The sequence below is a fragment of the Mustela nivalis genome (assembly GCF_964662115.1).
Source record: "Mustela nivalis genome assembly, chromosome: 1".
Classification (NCBI taxonomy): Eukaryota; Metazoa; Chordata; class Mammalia; order Carnivora; family Mustelidae; genus Mustela; species Mustela nivalis.
Window position 1 is genome coordinate 61,037,022 of NC_139020.1, and position 21,077 is coordinate 61,058,098.

Here is a 21,077-nt window from a genome sequence, read left to right on the forward strand (position 1 = left end):
AGGTTACTGGTTGCCCTATGAAGTATACTATGGATGAGCCCAGAAAACCTGAGTCAGAATTCTTTGCAGTTAGTTACTGTCTTCCTGCAAGAGAGACTTTCAGGTTGCCTACACCTGGGACCTGAGTTGTCTGGTCTTTAAAAAAGTAGACCCATCTCTTCATTTGCACCAAGAACTTTTTTTTTTTTTTTTTAAAGATTGATTGATTGATTTACTGATTGATTGATTGATTGAAGAGAGAGAAAGAAAGCAAGGAGGAGGGGCAGAGGGAGAGGGAGAAGAAAACATTCCACTGAGCAAGGAGCCTGGATGCAGGACTCAATCCCAGGACTCTGGGATCATGACCTGAGCTAAAGGCAGATGCTTAACTGACTGAGCCACCCAGGCACCCTGCACCAAGAACTTTTTGCAAATTTCCAGGACAGCTATAACTCCAAGAGCAGCCCATGGGACACCAGTCAGGGAAGTTGCTAGGAGCGTTAGCATGCAGGTGGCTGTGAGTTGGATAGGACAGGGAGGATGCTGTCATCACAGGTGGTACCATTTGTGATGGTGTTAACATAGGAGTCTGGCTGCAGCTTAGGTTACATCACAGAAATAATGGCACACACAGACTAGACCCAAGCATTTTTCCCCATGTCACTTTTACTTAATTCTAGAATTCTAGTAGAATTCTAATTCTACTCTGTCACCAACAGAGTAGTTCAGGAAGTCAGAAAGAAACACTAAGTGCTGGACATGGCAGAGTAGCCTGTAATCCATGATTAAGACTTGAAGATAGAAGGCATCAGAAGAGCTGAATGAGAACCACTGAAGATGAAAGTTTATTCATGGCTACTACAGCAGGGTAGTGATTCTGATGTTATTTTTTAAGATGCCGCAGGCTGTTGACCCTCATTGTTTTCCCCAAGAGGGCTATGAAACATGACCCACAAAACCATCCTTGATTCAGCTGTTTTTAAAAAAAAGAAAAAAGAAAAAAATCACCTCATTTCTAAGGGGAAAGCTCTGGATCCTGGATGACATAACAAATATACAAATATATTTGGGGAGAAGGTTCCTATTTACAGCTAGAAGGAACACTCACCCACCACTCTTAAACAAGTTTTTCTCTTGTCTCTAAAGGAAATATTATTGACACAAGATTTGGGGGTGGGGAGTGCTTTTCTAGTACTAGTCTAGTGCTAGCAAGGAAGCATGTAAATCCCGAACAGGGAACAGGGAAGACCACTGTGGTACTTCAAAAACACCCAATTCATGAGCCCCGGAAATGCTAGAGGCAAATGGAATGTCTCAGAGGCTCCCCTCCCGAGCCTGTGTTGAGCTCAGTGGCATCTCTAAACTGATTAACTCTTTCATCTTTGTTATGAATGCCTAAGCCTTCTTAAGCAAGACTTTGCACAAGAAGAGAACTGGGGAGCCTGGTCAGTCACCCTCCTGAAGGTCTCTGAGGTCAGTAAGACAGGTTCTGTGATGCTGGAGGCCTGGTTCAGAGAACACTAGCTAAGGAGCTTTAAAACATAGGAGGTGTTAATTAGATACACTTGAGATCAGTGTGGACAGCGCATTTTCCATTTTAACTCAGCCTGCTAAAAACAAAACACTCTCCCTGACTCCGATAAACACTGGTCAGGGTGGGAGAAAAAGAGAAAAGACAGCTTGAGGCAAGCAATTCCCACTATCCCACCCAGAGGGGACTCGCTCAGCCTGTTCTCACTGGCACGGTGGAGAACATGCACAGTGAGGTGGTAATAAGGAAAGCACTCCAGACCCAATGTCTCTGGGGGAAGCGTGGGCGTAGGGGCAGAGCCTGAGCCTTCCCTGCACAACTATGGAGGAGATCCATGTGAGGCTGTCGTTTAAGCTGGAATGTTTCCCAGGACTACTGGGGTATCTGAGTATAAGCGATAGGGCTGAGAGAAGGGAGTGGGCCTTCTTGGTTGGTCACAAGAAACCATTACATTTAAATTGTTCCATGGAAAACATGCTTTCTGAAGAATCACCTTACTGAGGCCAGAATTAGGTGACGGTTAGGCCAGAATTTATTTGAAATGAGAGTTTCAGTGGTCAGTGGTTGGGGTCAGTGAGTTGTGTCCAGACCTGGAGAGGAAGGGCAGGGAGTCTTACTGTGAACTGCAACCGAATGTAACTTGTTTAAGATGCTAGGCCCACACTCTTGGAAGAACACAAGCTTAAGGACCGTCCATGTCTTTCTGCTCACATTCCGAGCTTGGGTGCCTACAAAAAATCCAAGGCATTTGCTATGATACATTACCTCATTTTAGGAGTCAGACCTCTCAGAACCCTCAAATTAAGCTCCATGAGGTTTGAATTCAGGGACTTCCCAAGACCCAGGGAGCGGAAAGAAATGAAGAGTGCAACTATAAGCCAAGAGCAATGTTTTCTCTCACCACGATTGAAATGTGGAATGTGTTCAGGGTGAGAACACAAATAGATCTGAATGACCTCGACCATTTGAAAAAAAGCCCAGAAATACCTCATGTATGAAGTTAAGGATCTGAGAGCGAATAAATAAATGTGTTGCCAAATAGTGGCATAACCTCTGAAGCCACCTAATCCTTTCTATTCCACCGTCATGGTGAGTAGGAGAGTAGTTCTGAGACACTATCTTGTGACTCTCTACCCGCAAAGTCTTCAGACCAGGAGGCCCAAATCCATGCATGAGATAGAACGCCTTCTAAATCGAAACCTTAACAATTTCTGTAGCCTTAGCTCCCATCACATTCATGGTACCCCCCAGACAGCACTAGCCCATGGTGAGCGCTCAGTATAAACGTACATAAGGTAGAGTCTTCTGTGTAGATAATATCTCATCTTCCAAGAACCATCAAGGCTATAGAGTCTTTTCTCACTCTCTCATCCCCAGAGATAACATTTATTATTATATACTTCTATAACAGCAACCATGAGACTTTGAGCCCCGTATCACTCTACTCTGTATCCCCAAAACCTAGCAGTTTCAGATATTCAGAGAGTACATAAAAAATATTGAATGCATGAGTGAATGAATGAATGAACAAGAAGCTGAAGGGTAAGGATGTGTAGTGCCTTAACCAAGAACGTACTATAGAACCAAGGCCAGGACTGAAAATTAAATATAAAAATGTTAGCCCCTGCTTTGTTCAAAACCTCACCACAACTCTATGTTACATGAATCCTTTTTTGCTTTGTTTTGCATTGAATATCTATAGCTATATATAAAGTGAACGCCTGGTGAGTGGGCGGATGGTGGTGTTCACTCTTATTTAGCGAAATGTGAATATGTCAGAATTACAGAAAATAGAAAGAAAGAGGTTTATGCAAAGCTGTCAGTTCTCATGTCTGGTTTTTTTTTTATTTTATTTTTTTAATCTGAGATGGTGCCGAGATGGTTCAAACTTAATATTCACATCCATTTTATCACATTAAATATGATCATTAGCAAACAGTGTTTGGATGGTAGCTATTTCCTAACTGACAATAGCCATCCGGTGGTACCCACTTTCCCATATGCCTGGGACTGATACAATTCAGATAGTCTGGAAAACAGTGGGAGGAAGGAAGCAATTAGAAATGAAGGGGAAGCTGAGGGCAGAGGAGAGGCACCAATTTTATCTTGCACAAGAATATTCCTATACCTATTCTTTTGAAACTTATGGGTGGGGACAGAAGTACTATTTTTAAGTCTGTTTCATATCCTCAGTTGGCATGCAGTCATGCCCATAGGGTGAGTGGCAGGAAACCTTGAGGGTGGGCACGGGTGTTTTAAAAAAGCTCAGGCCATAGACTAAGAAAACAGGAAGAAATGAACTCTAGAATACTGTGGCTATGGAAGAAGTTGGAAAAGTAGACGGACAGTGGTAATGCTAAAAATTCAGTGTATCAAGCAGTATTTTATAACAGCTCCTTACCCCAACCCACCCTTAGCAACACTGGACTACCATCAGCAATATCTTTACCAGCTGGGGTGAAGGATGGGAAGAGAGAGATGAATGGGTGGGAAGGAGGCCTGTCCCTTGGGATTTCTACATACTTGCTGAAGATTCTCGGGCAGTAGCATCACCCAGAAAAACAGAAGGGAAGAAAATATCTGGCAATAATTTGTGAATTCTGAGGATCCAAAGTGAGGACGCTTTGACTGCATTCTGAATTCTGGACTAGCCTGTTACAAACACTGACTAGTTGTTCATTAAATTCCTGTCCTTTCTAAGCATTCCACTGGATTACATTACTCAACTTCCTTCCCTCCCCACCCCCCACCCGGTCTTGGGTAGGTGATGTCATGTGCTGAGTTCTGGCCAAAGGAATATGGGCAGGCATGGTTGGTGCCATTTTCTAGGCCATGTCATAATCCATGACTGGGTCTTTGCTTGCTCACAGCCTGTGTGGAGAGGAATCTGAGCCTCTAGTGGAGGAGGAAGGTGTCCCCAAACAGCTAGGGTCTGGGTCCTCATATGATCTACTTGTAAGGCGGCCTACCAAACACAGCACTAATTCCTTATGAGTCATTTGGATTTTATATGTCGTTCTGTAAATCCCCTGAGGCACGGCTGCTTCCAAACCTTTTACAAAAATGACCGATTGAGTCTCACAAACCATGTTGTCCCATGTACTGTCACCCTCCAGAGTATCTTCAATCTCCCACCCATTTAGGGTATGCAAGCAAATTGTTCATTCAGAATGTCAAAAACTCACATGTGGCTAGAATTGTAATGATATTTAAATAGCCAAGGAACCAACAGAACAATGTTTTGGAGAGAAGGTATAAAGAAGTGAGGGGACACAAGGCCATTGATGCACACATGTAATTTCAGCTAAAGGGCCAGGTCCAAATGCACGCAGCCTCCCTCATAATTCCCAAAAGCTTTGGGATTTAACTAGAATAATGGGGCAATTTAAATAGCTTTCAGATTTCAATTTGAGCTGGATGTTGAAGTGAGGTAATTAAACAAATAAATAGGCAAATAATGAATCTTTGCATATCTGCACTGTGGACATGGGAGTTTAGAAGTTGGATAGGGACTAGAGGACACATACAATAGGGGCGCTGGTGAGCAAAGGATTTCCTCAATGTCCTGTTGCATATTTGAATCTTACTGTAGCTACACAGCCCTCTTACTTACTTGAGTGATGAGTTTGGAAGTAGCTCTCCAGGCAAGGGCAAGAATAATCTCTAAAGTCTGATGGTTCTGCCATGTACATTCTGCTCACTGCTTGCTCTCAGTCTGAATTTTCTGTTGTCTCTACCCAGAGATAAAAATGAAGTTTTTCTTCAACAAAGATCATTCTGTGATTAATTCCCTTACTGCATTTCCTTTCTTTTCTACTTCCTCTGTGCACTTGGGCCACGTAGTAAATACAAAGATAAAAGTTCATTTAAGAACTACTCATGATTGCACAGTGAAGGAAATCTGTGTACCCACCCAAGTCGCTGAAGGAACCAAAATGCTGGGCTTCAGAAACACAGCCAGCTAAGGATTCCCTGCTGGTAGCTGAGACAGAGTGAGAGGGATTCTGTCTACTCATCCTTGCCTGGGGCAGACAATCAACTCCTAGGGACAGAAAAACAAATTATTGGTGACTCTTCTCTGTCTCATTTTCAGGAAAATTTCTCTGAGTGTCCTGAATGACCCAACCCACAGGGCCCCATGGTCATATGGTCCCAAGCCATGCCTTTGACTACCTCTTCCCTCCCTGGATATTTCTCTTTGAACTTATTTTTGGCTTAGAAATGTCCCTTCCTCCACACACACACCTCCTGAATATTACTTTCTAGCAGGTTTCTTGCCAGCTACTTTTCTTTCCATCTCACAGACACCCCAAACAATGGTGCTAACACAATACAGAGGAAAGATCCCTGAGGGACAATTTGAAGAAAAATTTCCCAAGAAAACTACTCATTGTTAGTTATGTCATTGTTCACGGATATATTCACTTCCCTGTAAGAATCCCACCTATTGCTGTTAAGCACAGCTGTGTCATTACTTGAGGAAAAGAAATGTGAGCATACATGATATATATGCTACCAGCTTCCAGAAGCTTTAGGAAGCACTGTGAGATTCTGCCAAGTTTTTTTTTTTTCTTTTTTTCTTTTTTTTCTCTGCTTCTACCTCCTGCCATGAAAATGGTACATACCACACAGACATTTATTCTTTAGCTTGGGTTGGGGAATAAAAAGACATATCGAGTAGAGCCAAATGGATTTAAACAGAGACACAGAGTCTGCAGTCATCCTGCAGCCACCATCACTGAGATTTTAGGTTTGTTTGTGGATGTAGGAAAGCTGATTAATATATCACCTGTTAAGGAATATTAGGTATAGATTTTGTAAATAAGAGATGACATTTATTGGGATAAACCTCTATAAGGTTTTTGGACTGCTTGTTATAGTTGTAAGTATTAACCCTAAATGTGCCAAACCCTTTCCCCTTTCCATAACCTAGACCACTCAGCCCCTGAAATGGAGGAGCTATGATGAGGTAGAGGGGTCAGATGCCTGATCCTCAAACTGGGTAGAACTAAGACTCTCCAAAAAGCTGGACACCACCCTGGTAAACATCCACCCCTCACATCTACAGTAAGTCAATCCATTACAAGTAGAGTGGGGTAGTCTCAGTGTGTATCTTTGTAATAGCTACAGAGATAACTTGGCTTTCCTTTTTTATCTTTAGCCTGTTTTACTCCCAGATTTGCAAGGTACTGTTTCTTAGCAACATGATTTTGGAAGAAACATGGTCCTTCAAGCTGGCAATGCAACCTGAAGATGCTCTTTCCGGTGACCTCTCTATTCCCTAAGAAGCTTCTTAGAGTCTCTATTTCCACTAAAATCTTCTGAGTTATTCTCTCTCCATGATTCAAGTATATGTCCTCCTTCCTACGTGCTTTTCTCTAGCACCTGCTCTTTATTAGAGTTAGGATTTCTTATCCTAGCTGTGCTAGCTTTACTTTTTGGTTATCTGCTTTTGTCAATTCCCTCCTCCTTTTGATCTCCCTCCTCTTCATCTACCCATCCTCACACTCACCGCTACTGTCACATTATTAGGAGACAGCCCTCCGTGAATCCTTTGTATTTCTGCACGTTCTGTGAACAGAAATACTGACAACTTTTTGTTCTAGACTATCTTTTCAAGGATGTATAGAGCAAACAGCCTTGGAAAATCGAGATAGTGACTTGCTCCAGAGAAGACAGCAGGTTTGTCAAGATAGTGTCTTCCTCCTGGGTAAATGCTGGGTAGGTTTGCTTGTAGCCCATCATAAAAGATTGGAGTTGCTTAAGCTCAGGGTTCCTCAGCTGTGACAAAACAAAACAACAAAACAAAGCAAACAAAAAACACCAACAGTTACCTCCCAGCATTCCTCTATGTCTATCTGTGTCTCCCTTGGGAGTCTTAGAGGACACAGGGAACTGACACAAACATGAATCTCATTCTACCTAATGTACTGTGAGTCATAAAATCTTTTGTCTCTCACTCTGCCAATATCGGTAAAACTATGGTAATTTTTTAGCCTACAAGTTGGGCAAAATCTTGGGCCCTTCACAATTCTTGATATACACCACCTTCTATACAATTAAAATTTAAATTATGACATATAATTGGACATAAAATAATATCTGTAAGTATCCATATTTTTATGTATTATACAAGATCCCATTTCGTTTAAAAATGGTATTGAAACAGTACACCCATGGAGCACCTGGGTGGCTCAGTGAATTAAGCATCTGCCTTTAGCTCAGGACCTGGTCAGCAGGGAGCCTGCATCTCCCTCTCCTTCTGCTCCTCTCACCTCCTGCTTGTGCTTTCAGTCTTCTACTCTTTCTCTCTCTCTGTCTTTCTCAAATATATAAATTAAAAAAAAAAAAATAGACCGACAACACACAAACACAATGATCATTGTATCTCCAAATATTTAATGTAACTCCTTGCTTTTGTAAAAGGTCTGTGGAGTGACTGAATGAATTGAAAACTAGGGAAGAATTATATATTTTTGTTACAGAATTATCAACCCATTTGTACTCTAGTTACTACTGAGCCTCCCGATAGAATGGAAGAAAGCCGATATTGACTCCCGGCCTCCGAAACAGCAGCGCAAATTTAGTTGATGTCCCCCAGAAGCGGAGGCACTGGTTTTGTTAAGAATGCATGGAGGCATCTCATCGCTACTTATTGAGGACAGGGCTGGGAATGTGTGCTTCTCCGTGAAAACTTTTGACTGCCTAGCCCTGACTACACTCTCCAGTATAGTGCTGTAAATATTGGTTCTTCAGTACATAATTCAAAAAAAGATTTTGAACACCTATTCTTTGCAAGGAAGTACTAGGCTTTGGGGATTTGAACATGTAAACAGGCAGATTATGGTTCAAAAGTAGTAAATGGTAGAATACAATTAAAAACTCTGCAGAAGCAGAGAAAGGCAACAAATCCAAAAGAGAGAGGGGGCAACGAAGACTCAGCACTGAGGCAGGGGTTATGTATGGTACCAGTATTTATTTATATCCTAACCTAATTTGGGAGCCACATCTACTTTTATTTTACTTCTGACTTCTTAGGCCTTGATTTTACTGGATTGATATAACCATCCATTCCTTTTTTTCCTCTGTCCTGATAGCCTACTTTAGCTTTTCCTACCAGCCTTTTGCTCCTGTAGAAAGTCCTTGATTTGGTTTTTATCCCTCATAACATTTTGTTTCAAGCTTCTTATTTTCATTCTCTTCTCTGGTTTTCCCTGAGGCTGACCACACGGAGTCATCCTTGTTTGATTCTAGTATGGTCTGTGGCAGGGTACCTATGTCTCTAAAAGCCCCCGCATGTGTACTAGTGTGCAGACATGTTTAACAACCCCTGCCCTAGGACCTTCTACAACTCTAGCAGTTCTGTACTAAAATGGATTAGGCATGCCATCAGCTTATCTTTGTAGCTGGTTTTTGCCCAGTTAGTTTCTCCCTACCTTACTTACCTTGACTCGCTTTCCTCCCACTCTGCATTTTGACTACTGAAAATAGAGGAGCCCTGGCTATAGGACTGTATGTGGTTTTGATTAATAGTTTACAATGTTCCAGAGAAAGAAGTAGAATCCTGGTTTGCTTTTTTAAATTTTTTTATTTTTTCGGTGGGTTTTTTTTGTTTTGTTTTGTTTTGGGGGCTTTTTGTTTTTGTCTCTATCAGTAGGACTTGCACAGTGTCTCACAAGGTGTAGAAAATTTTAAGCAAGAGGGGTGTCTGGGTGGCTCAGTGGGTTAAAGCCTCTGCCTTCGGCCTGGGTCATGATCCCAGGGTCCTGGGATAGAGCCCCGCATTGGGCTCTCTGCTTAGTAGGGAGCCTGCTTCCTCCTCTCTCTCTCTGCCTGCCTCTCTGCCTACTTGTGATTTCTGTCTGTCAAATAAATAAAATCTTAAAAAAAAAAGAAGAAGAAGAAAAGAAAGAAAGAAAGAAAAGAAAATTATAAGCAGAATTTAATGCTAACCTCTGTCCATCCCAGACCCAGTGGAGAAGAAAGGGAGGGAGGAGGGGGAAGGAGAAAAGATTACAGCTTTCTACCTCTCCTAGTGAAATAGCACAAATAGAAAGTGCAGAAAAGACTGGGAGTTGCCATGGCAGCCTGAAGCTCCCCACAGAAACCATGACCTTCCTTGTCTAACCACAGGAGGGAGAGACCCTTTCATAGTAAGTCCCAGCAGATACTATGGTGACTTCATGGGCTAAGGGTGTCCCTCAGCTCCAGACAGATAGCCATAGTGACAGGATCTTTTCATTTATGCAGCAAGCAGCATATTCCTACTGAGTGTGACCAGACATCCAGTGGCTGGGATGCCCACACAGTAGAAACCCACCAATTTCTTAAAAAATATGTAACTATAAATCAACCACACTCTTATATTTCAAACAAACATTTTTCCATCTAAAGCCAAGCAGCTGAATTCTAATCATGTTGTTGCAGTCAGATTTATATTTAAGTCATTTAGCCGGCCAGCTAATTTAGGAGATAATCTAAAAACCAGAGAAAGTATTATTATACTATGGTGTTTATTTGAGTATCTGGACACTCTTAAAAGGACTGCTTGGAGGATTCCTTCCAATTAAAGTTGCTGGTAGAGCACTGAGTGGGCTGAGTGTGATCAAGCATCCCTATTTTCGTGCCACTGTAATCTGAGACATGGGGGCTGCTGTTTGATCAGTTGATCAACTAATCCACTGTCCATTTGATTCATTAATTAATTAAACATTCATTGAGTGCCTAAGATGGGCTAGGGAGTATGCTAACTGGTAAGGATTTAGAGATATGTAATGAGCAAAACAAAACAAAAACAAAAACCGAACACCATCTCGGGAAGTTTTCAATATAAACAAGCAGTTCCAGTTTCAAAATATTGTGATAAGTGTTATAATCACCAGATAAGAAGTATATACATATGTATGTGTATCTATGTAAAAAGAAGCATAGGTATTCATAAAGGAGCAAATACCCCATTTCTGCCGGGGGTGAGAAGAGATTAGAGTGAGGGAAAAAGTTAATGGTGGCTCAGCTCAGTTTCAAGGGATTTAGTAAGAATTTCTCAATCTGAAAATGTTGGGGCAAGTATGTATGCAGCAGGGATTACACAAGCTAAAGAAGCATGAAGATATATGGTGCAAATGATGCATATTATGAAGAATCGGTGTGTGGAGAGGGGATGCTGATAAGAAGGAAAAAGACCAAATCAAGAGGGCCTCTGTCATTGTGCTGAAGAATTAAGATTCTGCATATGATGAGGGGAGGAGAGAAAAGACAAGATACTGCTCTGATCAAGTTGTGTGTATGTTTCAGAAAGCCTCCAGACACTGGGAGTTGCAGTTGTGGGGAGGTTCTGACACTCTGCTATAATTGCCCACAGGAACACTAGCTAAGAAGTAATAGATGATATGATTATGACATGCTCCAATGGCCGCACTTGGAGATGCAAGAAGGTACTTCTGAGAAGTGACATGACAAGATGACAGTGTGAATGTGGGGATGAGGAAAGGACAGGGTGTATGTTCTGCGTTGGGTACTTGGGCAAAAAACTTGTTGACAGAAACAGGGAACATGGGGGATTGGAGATGATGGGTTCCTTGTGAATGGGGTGAGTTTGCAGTGCCTGTGAAACATCTAGAGAAAGATGTTCCATATACAAATATAGCTCCATATACAAAGTGTGATTTTATGCTGATGGTGTCAATTTGGAACTTGTGGATAGAAATTGGGTAGTTTATCAGATTTCCCAGAGAGTATGTTAAGGAATTAAATACAAAATTCTAGACTATTTTTCAAGTTGTACTGTTGTGTAGTCACCTGGGGATCTTCAGTTTTGATTTAGTAGGTCTGGGGTGAGCCTAGTATTCATCATTTAGAACAAGGTGCTAGGTGATACTGATTCTCCAGGTCCGCAGACCACAGAGCAAGACTCTGGAAAACATTCAGGGTTTAAGGACAGACGGATGATGAGAAGTTCACAAAAAAGACTTAGTAGAGGAAGTCAAAGAGTGAGGCAGGGAAAGGAAGAATAAGGAGGCGTACTGTCTTGGAACCCAAGGGTAGACAGAGTTTCACAAAGAAGAAAATGTTCAACAAAGTCGAAGGCTGCTGACAAGTAGAATTAAGACTAGTAAATATCAAATGAAAGTGGCAATCTGAAGGTAATTTTGAACTTAGATGGGACAGTTTTTATATCACAAAGAGAACAGAAGTCACTTGTGGTGGAGAGCTAAGTAAATAGTAGGAGAGGACACAGAGATAGTAAATATGGACTAATTTTTGTAAAAACAAAACAAAACAAAACAAAAACTTGGCTATTATGGACACAGATAAATTGGGTGACAAGTAAAGAGGACAGAAGCCTGAAAGAGTTCATCATTTTTGTAACAGAAAGGACATGTGTTTTGTGGTATGTACAATAATGCTCTCCCCCCTCAAAAAGACATTCATATCCTAATTCCCCAGACCTGTGAATATATTACTCTGTATACTAAAAAGGACTTTGCAGATGTAATTAAATGAAGGATCTTGAGATGGAGAGATTATCCTGGATTATCTAAATTGGCCCCATGTAATCACAATGGGTAAAAGAAGGAGGCAGGAAGGTCAGGACCAGGGAAGTTGTGACCATGGAGGTGGGAGTGATGCTGTTTCTGGTTTCCATGAGGAAATAGGGTTTTGAGCCAAGGAAGCTTCTAAGAGCTGGAAAAGGCACAAACTGAGTCTCCCTTTAGAGCCCCCAAAAGGAACCAAGTGCTACCAACATCTTGGTTTCAGTCCCATGAGACTTCTGAGGTCCAGAACTGTTAAGATCATAAATTTATGTTGTTTTAAGCCAACAAATTTGTGATTTGTTACAGCACATAGAAAACTACAGTTGACCCTTGAATGACTTGAGGGTTAGGGCCCTGACCCCTGCATAGTCAGAAATCTGCTTATAACTTTTGACTCCCCAAGAACTTAACTACTTACAGCCTACTATTGACCAGAAGTCTTACCAATAGCAGAAATGGTCAACTAACACATTTTTAGAGTATGTATTATATCCTGCATTCTTACCATAAGGTAAGTTAGAGAAAAGAAAATGTTAAGAAAATCATAAAGCAGAGAAAATGCATTTACAGTGCTATATGGTAAAACAAAAACAAAACAAAACAAAACAAAAACCCATGTATAAGTGGACCCACACAATTCAAACCCATGTTCAAGGATCAGCTATAGTACAGGGATCCTTAATATGATAAGGAAAAGAACCAAAGGAGAACTGGGATGTGTTCTATCAAACAAGAGGAGAAGAAATAGAAATCCAGCATGATATAACTGTTCTGGGGTCCAGTATTCTCTAAGACTTTGTATCAGATGTGAAGCTATGGACAGAGTAACTATCAACTACCATCTCTTGTGCAGCATTCCAACCACTTCTCTAAGAATATACATCATCAGAGGTGCCTGGGTGGCTTAGTCAGTGAAGCATCTGCCTTGGGATCAGGTCATGATCCTGGATCCTGGGATCAAGTCCAGCATAGGACTTCCTGCTCAACTTGAGGAGAAGGGGGGTCTGCTTTTCCCTTTCTCTCTGCCCCTCTTCCCTATTTGTGTTCTTTCTCCCTCTTAAATAAATAAATAAGATCTTAAAAAAAAAAAAAAGAAAAAAGAACACACATCATCAGATCCATGCTTGGACTGTCACAAATTACCTTATTGCAGCTGTCCCCAACTCTGTTATTTCCAGATCTTCTCGGACCCAATCCAGTTTTCTTGGATATCCGCTCCAGTCTCTTTGTGAACACCTGTCATGATGATTATTTCCTTCCAGTGAAAAAGTAGGAGAGATTCCCTTACAGTAAATTACTTAGGAAACAAAATATAAGACCAGGAAATTTAGACTATAGCTGAAAAAGAATCTGGACTTTGGTGATCGTAGATCTGGGTTCAAATCCCTGCCCTTACTAAGTATCAGCTTGGAAGAGTAACATGTCTGAGCCAGTTTTCTAGTCTGTAAAATAGGGGTCCTAACGCCACCTTCCTGAAGATAAAATGAAGTATCATATGCCAAATGTCTAAGCACACTGGAGGAGTGCAATGATGTTGGCTCTCTTACTCATTTTTAGTGCTTTCAGGGAAGTGTTTTGTTTGAGTAAAGTGTGGCTGCTTCAATGTAGGTAAACTCAGAAACTGACTCCCCTAAGCATTCTTCACTTAGGGCTGAGTTCTGTGGGTTGCATGAGAAATTGACCAGTGGAAGGACCCTGGGGATTTCTTGGACTTCATCTTTTCTGAGGGTTCCTAGGTTGAAACCAAAATTGAGAGGGAATCTCATCTGGTAGCCCCTTCTGTTTCTACCCGATTTTACGTCTTCTCTGTCTTTCACATCCATATTTTGAAGGTCTTCGAGTAGCACACCCAGAACCTGCCACGCCTCTACCCGGAATCCGGCGGTGGCTGCAGGAGACCTCGGCGCCCTCCTGGTTTCCATGGAGACACTACGTGACGTCTGGACGACTCCACTGCGGCCGGAAACCTGAGCATTTGTATTTAAATGAGGAAAGTGGGGGAAGGGACAGTAAAAGGAGGGGAGGAAACGGGAGTAGGGAGAATGATGGAAGTGAGCCTGTGAGCGTTCAAGGACTCAACAGGGGAATAGAAAAATCCCTGAACGCAGTCACCTCGGGCTCTCAGGAGAAATCAGAAAGAAGGCAGCAGGAGGCAGAGGGGTGCTTATTTCAAGCATAAGAAGTATCTTCTAAAGACTCATTTCTGATTTCGGGTTGTAAGGGACAGAATTACACAGATAACTGCGAACCCCCTTTCCTTGTGGGGGACTCCCAGCTGTTAACGCTGCTCAGTTTCATTTCCAGGAAGCAAGAGAGACTTTTCATTCGGCCGAAAGTCTCAGGTGTTGTAGGTTCTCTGCTGGTGTAGGAGGGGGCCACACCTCTTTCACTCTCCACCACCTTTCCCCCTGTAATGTCGCTGTATAAAAAGCTCGGGCTTTGGATTACCTGGTGCTTATTGGCTGAATCCCTAGCAAAAGGTTTGGGGGGGGTAGGGAGGGGGAGGTAGTGGTTGGGCAGAATCTATGCTAAGATTGAATTGCACAAGGGTTTAGATGATGTCAGCTTTAATAAAGGTCTGACCTAGTGAATGTTAAATGTGGCTGCATGATGAATACTCAGAGGGGATCCACGGCAGAAACCTCTATGAAAGGGCCGCGCCTCTTCTTTAAAATATTAAGCAGGTTGCTCTGCTGATCTCTGGCTGCAACTCCCAGAGCGCTGGTGGATTCTCAGCTTTCTGCTATAATCACTCGAACATTACTTACTGCCCTAGATAACTGGGGGTCACGTGCAGTGTGCTCCAAAAAAGGAAGTCTTTGAAAAAAGAAAAAGCCATTATAAGCCATCAGAGTGCCTGCTGGTCTTACAAAGAAAAACCAATTCCATTTCATAAACACTTTCTGAGGTCTACTATGAGCCAAAGGTACGCAAAAGGAGTGAAATTCTCTTTGCCTTCAAGGCGCCTATGCTCTGATTGGGGAAGCAGATGCATTCACAAATGACCCATGGTGACAAGCAGCAGGTAATGGACACCATAGGAAATCCAAGAGAGGTGAAATTAATTATAATACCAGAAAGAAAAGAATAGTTTGTATGAAATGCCTCTGAGGCCTAGCCTTTTATAATAGATATGAAACAGAGAAATACAGGGAAAACTTCTATAGGGGTAGACTAGAAAAAGAAGTTTTACAAATGGCCTGATATATAAAATGCCAATTTGGTAAAATTGTCTGTCAAGTGGCATAGTGAACTGGTTTTCCACCCGCCCCCCCCCCATGAGTTATTTCTATTGCTGTAATTTATAAGGGACTTTGTATTGGTCTTAGCTTTGCTTGGCCTCTATTCCATTTTTACCACTCACTAAACCACAATATTTTGGTATTACAAGTTCAAGGTTTAATGTTTTCATTTTAAAATGGACCCAGAGGCTAGAATTGTGAGAAAGAATGCTTGAAAAAGTATATGGGTTCAGGCTGAATAAGAACTATATGAGCTTAAAGGGCACTGAGAAGCTTGTCTAGTTGAGGTAGGGCTGAAACGCAGCAGGCATTGGCGCCACTCGGGCTCCTTTTCAGACTCCTGGCACGTAACAATGAAGAGATGAGTGACAGCATCACAAATCCTGGAGAAATTTTTGAAATACCTATCACTTATGGCCTGAATAGAGTGCATACCATACAGTTATGAGCCTTTAGTTTTCCTTCCAAAATTGGGAAAAATTGAGGAATAAATTAAAGGACAAGGAAGTCAAAGGCTAATTCGTGGCTTTAAGCCTTTGGATGAAGAGATCAAGAGGTAAAGGGATTAAAAAGGGGCAATTATTTCTTAGAAGGGAGAGAGAAGGAAAGCCATATGTTCTCAAACTAGTCATAGTTTGTGTATCATTGAGATGTCGGTTACCAAGGGCTTGTTTTCTAGGTCTTACTCTCAGTGGGTTAAGGAACATATCTATCTTAAAAACATCTCACTGGAGTTTTGGCAATACAGTAGAGTATTAGTAATTTTTAGATGAAAAAACATAAAAACATAGGATGCCAAGAATCTACTTAATTTCATTCTTATTAATTTTTCATCCTCAGACACATGGTTTGCCACAGAATCTTTGGACTCCTAGTTTATTTTAAGGCCATTCTGCCAAGCTTCTGGATAATTGAATAAAACTTTCTGGCTTCTTAATTTCAAATAAACACCCACAGACACATGGGTACCTCATTTATCCAAACACAGTCAAATGTACTTCTATCTTTTTGTAGTGGTAGTCAATATGGAATGACAGTTTCTGGAAATGAGCTTGGTAATTTAGGAAGTGCCCAGCTGACACCACCAATAGCTAGAAGCAGAGCAGTGGAGATAAAATTATAAAGAAGAAAATTAGACATAAAAATTAGAAAGATGAAGAAGATAGAAAAGAAGTAGAAAAACAAGAGATGAAACGAGAAAGACTAAATAGAACATGTCTGAAGCACTTAATGAGCAGGTTAGGATCCTCTAGTTTATTTTCATCTTGACATAAAGATAGAAATTTCAGAGCTGCTAAGAATCTGGTGATTATCCAGTCTGGTTTCCTGTTTCACAGATGAGAAAACAGGAGTCAAGGGGACCTGAGTGACTTGTCTAATATCGGAGTTGATTAGAGATGAAGCCAACATTAGCATCTGGGTCCACTGTTAGTTCTGCTACACCCTTTCTGACACTTGTAAAGGCTAACGGTATCCAAAATTTCTTTTGAAATTTAAACACTTTCCCATTTTTCCTTGAACTTCTAACAACATTTTTACATTTAGATATTTGTGTTACAGCTTACAAAGTGCTTAGTTGGTACCCATTCTATGGGCAGAAAATAGCAGTAATAAAATGACCAACATGGGACTTATCTAATTTTTTTTATGATAGATTTTTCCCTCAAATACTTTCCCAGCTCTTATTTGTGGAGTACTGAGCCAATTAAAAATAAATAGACAGTATTGTTCCTACTCTTTGCCATCATATCACCAACTAGGAACTCATTGTGCTTTATGAAAAGGAAACATAGAGATAGGATGGACAGCCTGGAAATAAAGACAAGCAAGAAGGAAATAGTGATGTGGACAGACAAAAAAAAATTTATAGAACTTGGTGCTATGGGTGATAGCAATTAAATCTTGTAATGTTCTCAATACATAGGATGGGAAATACTACCTCTAGTTGCTTCTGTAATAGTGACCCTTGTTATTGCAAGAACGTTCTCTCTGAAGCTGATGAATTCAGTTCCCAGAAAGAGACCTAGGACTGATGTTGGGGAATAGGAGCGCCTCCTCCCCACCATGAACTACACTCTCTGAGGCCCACCCACCCAAGGCAGGATGGTTTCAATCACTCCTGCCGTCCAGCCATTGCTGACACTACTTGGCAGCCAGCCTACCTCTAATGGAATGTGTCCTGCAGCTGGGAATTAGGTCATCAGTAATTCACTTAATAGCATTTTATGAGCTGGGCTCTGACACAAGAGAGTGATCTGGTCTTACCAGCAGGAGCTTTCCTTGATGTGAGAGGAAGGAGGGAGGAAAATATACCATCCTGAATAATCAGACACTATATTCATTTCCAGAAAGTAATGGGTGAGGGTAAGAAAACTGGATGTTTCTTCAGACTTTCTATTTGATCCAGCCAGCTGCATAATCTTGGGCAATCTACCTCTCATTTCCAGACTTCAGTTCCTCTAAGATCTCATCTAGCTCTAACACTGTATACTTTCGACTCTACCTTCATGAAAGGTAGAAAATGCAGGTTTCATCAGGTCACCCCTTTCCCCCCCACCTCCCTGATGGGTGCTTTCTGGAAAGGAGGATGTATGACCCTGCTCTCTGCTACTAGTGTGCTAGAAAATGAAAAAACCCTGATTTGTAGAGTTTGCTAATTTCTGTAGTGTATTCCCAACATGGCTGAGTCCAGGCTATCAGTGATTTAACAACTGGCTAGGAAATTTTTAAATATCCTACAGTTGACTCTCTTGAGCAGGTAAGAGCCTCACTAGCACATCACTGGTGCTCCCCCCAGCTAGAAAGAGCTGCTTCAGTCAACCGTTTCTCAGGTACAGACTAGGTTGGATTCTCCACACACCAAATATGAAACATCAATAGTCTTGCTTTGGTTTTGGATAAAAAACTACTTACAACTTCTCCTCTTTGATTCTTTTCTAGCTGCTATTCTTAATTTATCTGAAGTGCCCTCAGAAACAGGAAATTCTTGGGGCGCCTGGGTGGCTCAGTAGGTTAGTCCTCTGCCTTCAGCTCAGGTCATGACCCCAGGGTCCTGGGTTGGAGCCCTGCATCAGGCTCTCTGCTTAGCACGGGGACTGCTTCCTCCTCTCTCTCTGCCTGCTTCTCTGCCTACTTGTGACATCTTTCTGTGTCAAATAAATAAATAAGGTCTTTAAAAAAAAAGAAATAGGAAATTATCATTAGAAAAATATCCATACTCATCAGGCTTGTCATATGAGTTCTCATTTCTTTTCCCTAGTGTTCAGGGAACCTTTTGACTTTTATATTTTCTTGCCTTCTATCACCCTATATCTTCCTTGCTGAAAAACCCAATATGTATCTCATGAATTGTTCAAAAGGTTCATTGCTATACAGGGCTTAGAAGTTGAAAAAAAAAAAAAATCCCTAAAGTATTTTCTCCTTTTCACTTGATGCTATAAAAGGGTCCTCAAACTTTAGTGTACAAAATCTCCTGGTTCTAAGAAAATCGGAGCAATTGAGGATGAAATTAGCACCTGGAATGGTAATAGATAGAAAGATGAGTCACTTCCTTTTATCCCTTCAATTGAAGAGCATATATAGATAGTATTTAATTAACAACTACCTTCTGAGTATTTACTACCTGCAGCACTACAAAGTATCATGAAGTAAAAGAAGAGAATATAAGCTATAATACCAGTATTCAATTTATAATCTAGTTGGGGAGATAAGATTAACATGTACAAATTAATGAAAATCAGTTAAAAACATTTTATAATCAAATGTTTAATGACATGCCACAAATTCTAAATGCAGCGGGAATATAGAGAAAAGTAAAACTACTCAAAGTAAACATTATCAAAGAAAACTTAATGACTGGCAATGAGGCTTAAGTTGCCCATTTGGGTGAGGACAGTGTTTAATATCATGTAAAGGTACAGGACTATCCAGGTTGGGGGAATTGCATTTAAAAGGCTGATGACAAAAAAATGGGGAGCTGGTAGAAATAGGAGGCAGTAGAAAGTGGAGAAAAAAGTGAAAGCCCTCGCCTAAAACAGGGTCATAGAATGTGTGTCAGAGGGAAAAGTGTGATTGTATTCAAATGAACGATGGCCAGATGCCGTATGATAATACATTCCTGACCTTCAACCTCTGCAGCAACGAGGACAAGTAGCCAAACCTCAGTCAGTCTCTGCGGCAGTCATTCCAGAAAAGTCAGGACTTGGTCGGTGACTGCCAGCAGCCCTAATTTTTGTCCTGCCACTCCCTGCTTCCAATTCAGGACTAAAAAGAGAGAAAGCCAAATATGCATCCCAGACCAGTCACACAGGATGCCCTAGTGAGTCCACCTCCACCTTCCCTGTATTAACAACCTCCAATCAGAACAGACCTGAAGTCTTCCCCTTTTCCACTGTAAACCTTTCTGTTCCCCTGCTTGCCTTTTAGTCTCTGCCAAATGTGAGTGATCATGGCTGAATTCTTTCTTTCTTATTTTTTATTAACAATAACAGTCTTACACAATTCACAGCACTCACCAGAGTACGTACCCTCCACAATGTCCGTAACACAGCCACCCTATTCCTCCCCTCTCACCCCCCAGCAACCCTCAGTTTGTTTCTGGAGATTAAGAATTTCTTATGGTTTGTCTCCCTCCCTGGTCCCATCTTGTTTCATTTTTTCCCTCCCTAACCCCCATGAGCCCCCACCGTGCCTCTCAAATTCCTCATATCAGAGAGATCATAAGATAATTGTCTTTCTCTGATTGACTTATTTTACTCAGCATAATACCCTCTAGTTCCATCCACGTCATTGCAAATGGCAAGATTTCAGGTTTTTGATAGCTGCATAGTATTCCATTGTATGCACATATACGGACACAATGGAATACTATGGAGATTTTACATATATATATCTCACATCTTCTTTATCCATTCATCTGTTGATGGACATCCAGGTTCTTTCCATAGTTTGGCTATCATGAACACTGCGTCTGTAAACATTCGGTTGCATGTGCCATGGCTGAATTATTTGCTGTGTAGCATGGTCTGAATAATAGCCTAATTATTCTTAGTTGTGTGGTCTTCGTTTATTCCCACAGTGGGAGAAGAGCACACCTAAAATAGTTCTATCTCAGTTATTAAACAGGGATATATAATCACATATCTATCTATCTATCTATCTATCTATCCATAGCTTTCTCTTTCCCTGATCACGCTACCCCTTAACCTCCTGATATCTACACGTTGGTAGGATTTCTTACTAATTTTCTTAGAATGCCAATGAAAAATGCAGGTATACTGAGATGTTCAGGATAGACTGAAGAAATTCATTTTTTCCTTTGGATCTAAAGGGCTAAATGTCTTAGTCCTATCCTGACTTTTGAATCTGATTAACCCTTTTCTCAACAAGAGGCCTTTTTGTTATTAGTCTTAAATAATATGCACCATGCTGCAAAAGGTTTAGTCTAATAATAATTAATGTTTTTTAGCTTATTTTAATTTAACACATCTAAAATGGTTGATCAGAGTTTCTGATAAACATAAGATGATAAGTGTTGCTGTCATGCTTAGATGATATATTTCTGGTCAAGTCAAAAAACCTAAGTGCTTTAAATAGTCACTGCAACATGATCTCTGATAAATATAATTGATTCTATTAGGGCTCTCTAAAAATCTGAAAATAGTTCATTAGCTCCCTTCTCCATTCATACTTTGGGGATTTATTATGATCCTGGGAATCCAAAGTTGGGAACAACTTTTTAGTGATATTATAATAAATTTGTCATTATAGCTTTACTAATTCCTGGAAGCC

At 41.0% G+C, this 21,077-nt stretch overlaps 1 protein-coding gene and 1 long non-coding RNA gene across 3 annotated transcripts in view; one reads left to right on the top strand and one right to left on the bottom strand.

The window, feature by feature from the left end:
- The window catches only part of LOC309870858, a 390,860-nt gene that overhangs the window by 318,268 nt on the left and 51,515 nt on the right, over window positions 1-21,077 (top strand). The gene's annotated exons all lie outside the window — the stretch shown is intronic.
- Window positions 5,131-14,000, bottom strand: LOC309870354 (uncharacterized protein). The gene is made up of 3 exons (XM_082742487.1): window positions 13,835-14,000; window positions 13,189-13,300; window positions 5,131-5,243 (listed from the first exon to the last, which is right to left on the bottom strand). The coding sequence occupies exons 1-3, from the start codon at window positions 13,965-13,967 to the stop codon at window positions 5,174-5,176; spliced, it is 315 nt and encodes a 104-aa protein (XP_082598613.1). The 5' UTR covers window positions 13,968-14,000; the 3' UTR covers window positions 5,131-5,173.

Coding starts and splice junctions, on each gene's coding strand:
- LOC309870354 (XM_082742487.1), bottom strand. CDS start 13,967: ATGGAAACCAGGAGGGCGCCGAGGTCTCCTGCAGCCACCGCCGGATTC. Junction 13,301..13,834: donor CAGAGAAGACGTAAAATCGG/GTAGAAACAGAA, acceptor TTTCACTGGAAG/GAAATAATCATCATGACAGG. Junction 5,244..13,188: donor TTGGGGACAGCTGCAATAAG/GTAATTTGTGAC, acceptor ATCTCTGGGTAG/AGACAACAGAAAATTCAGAC.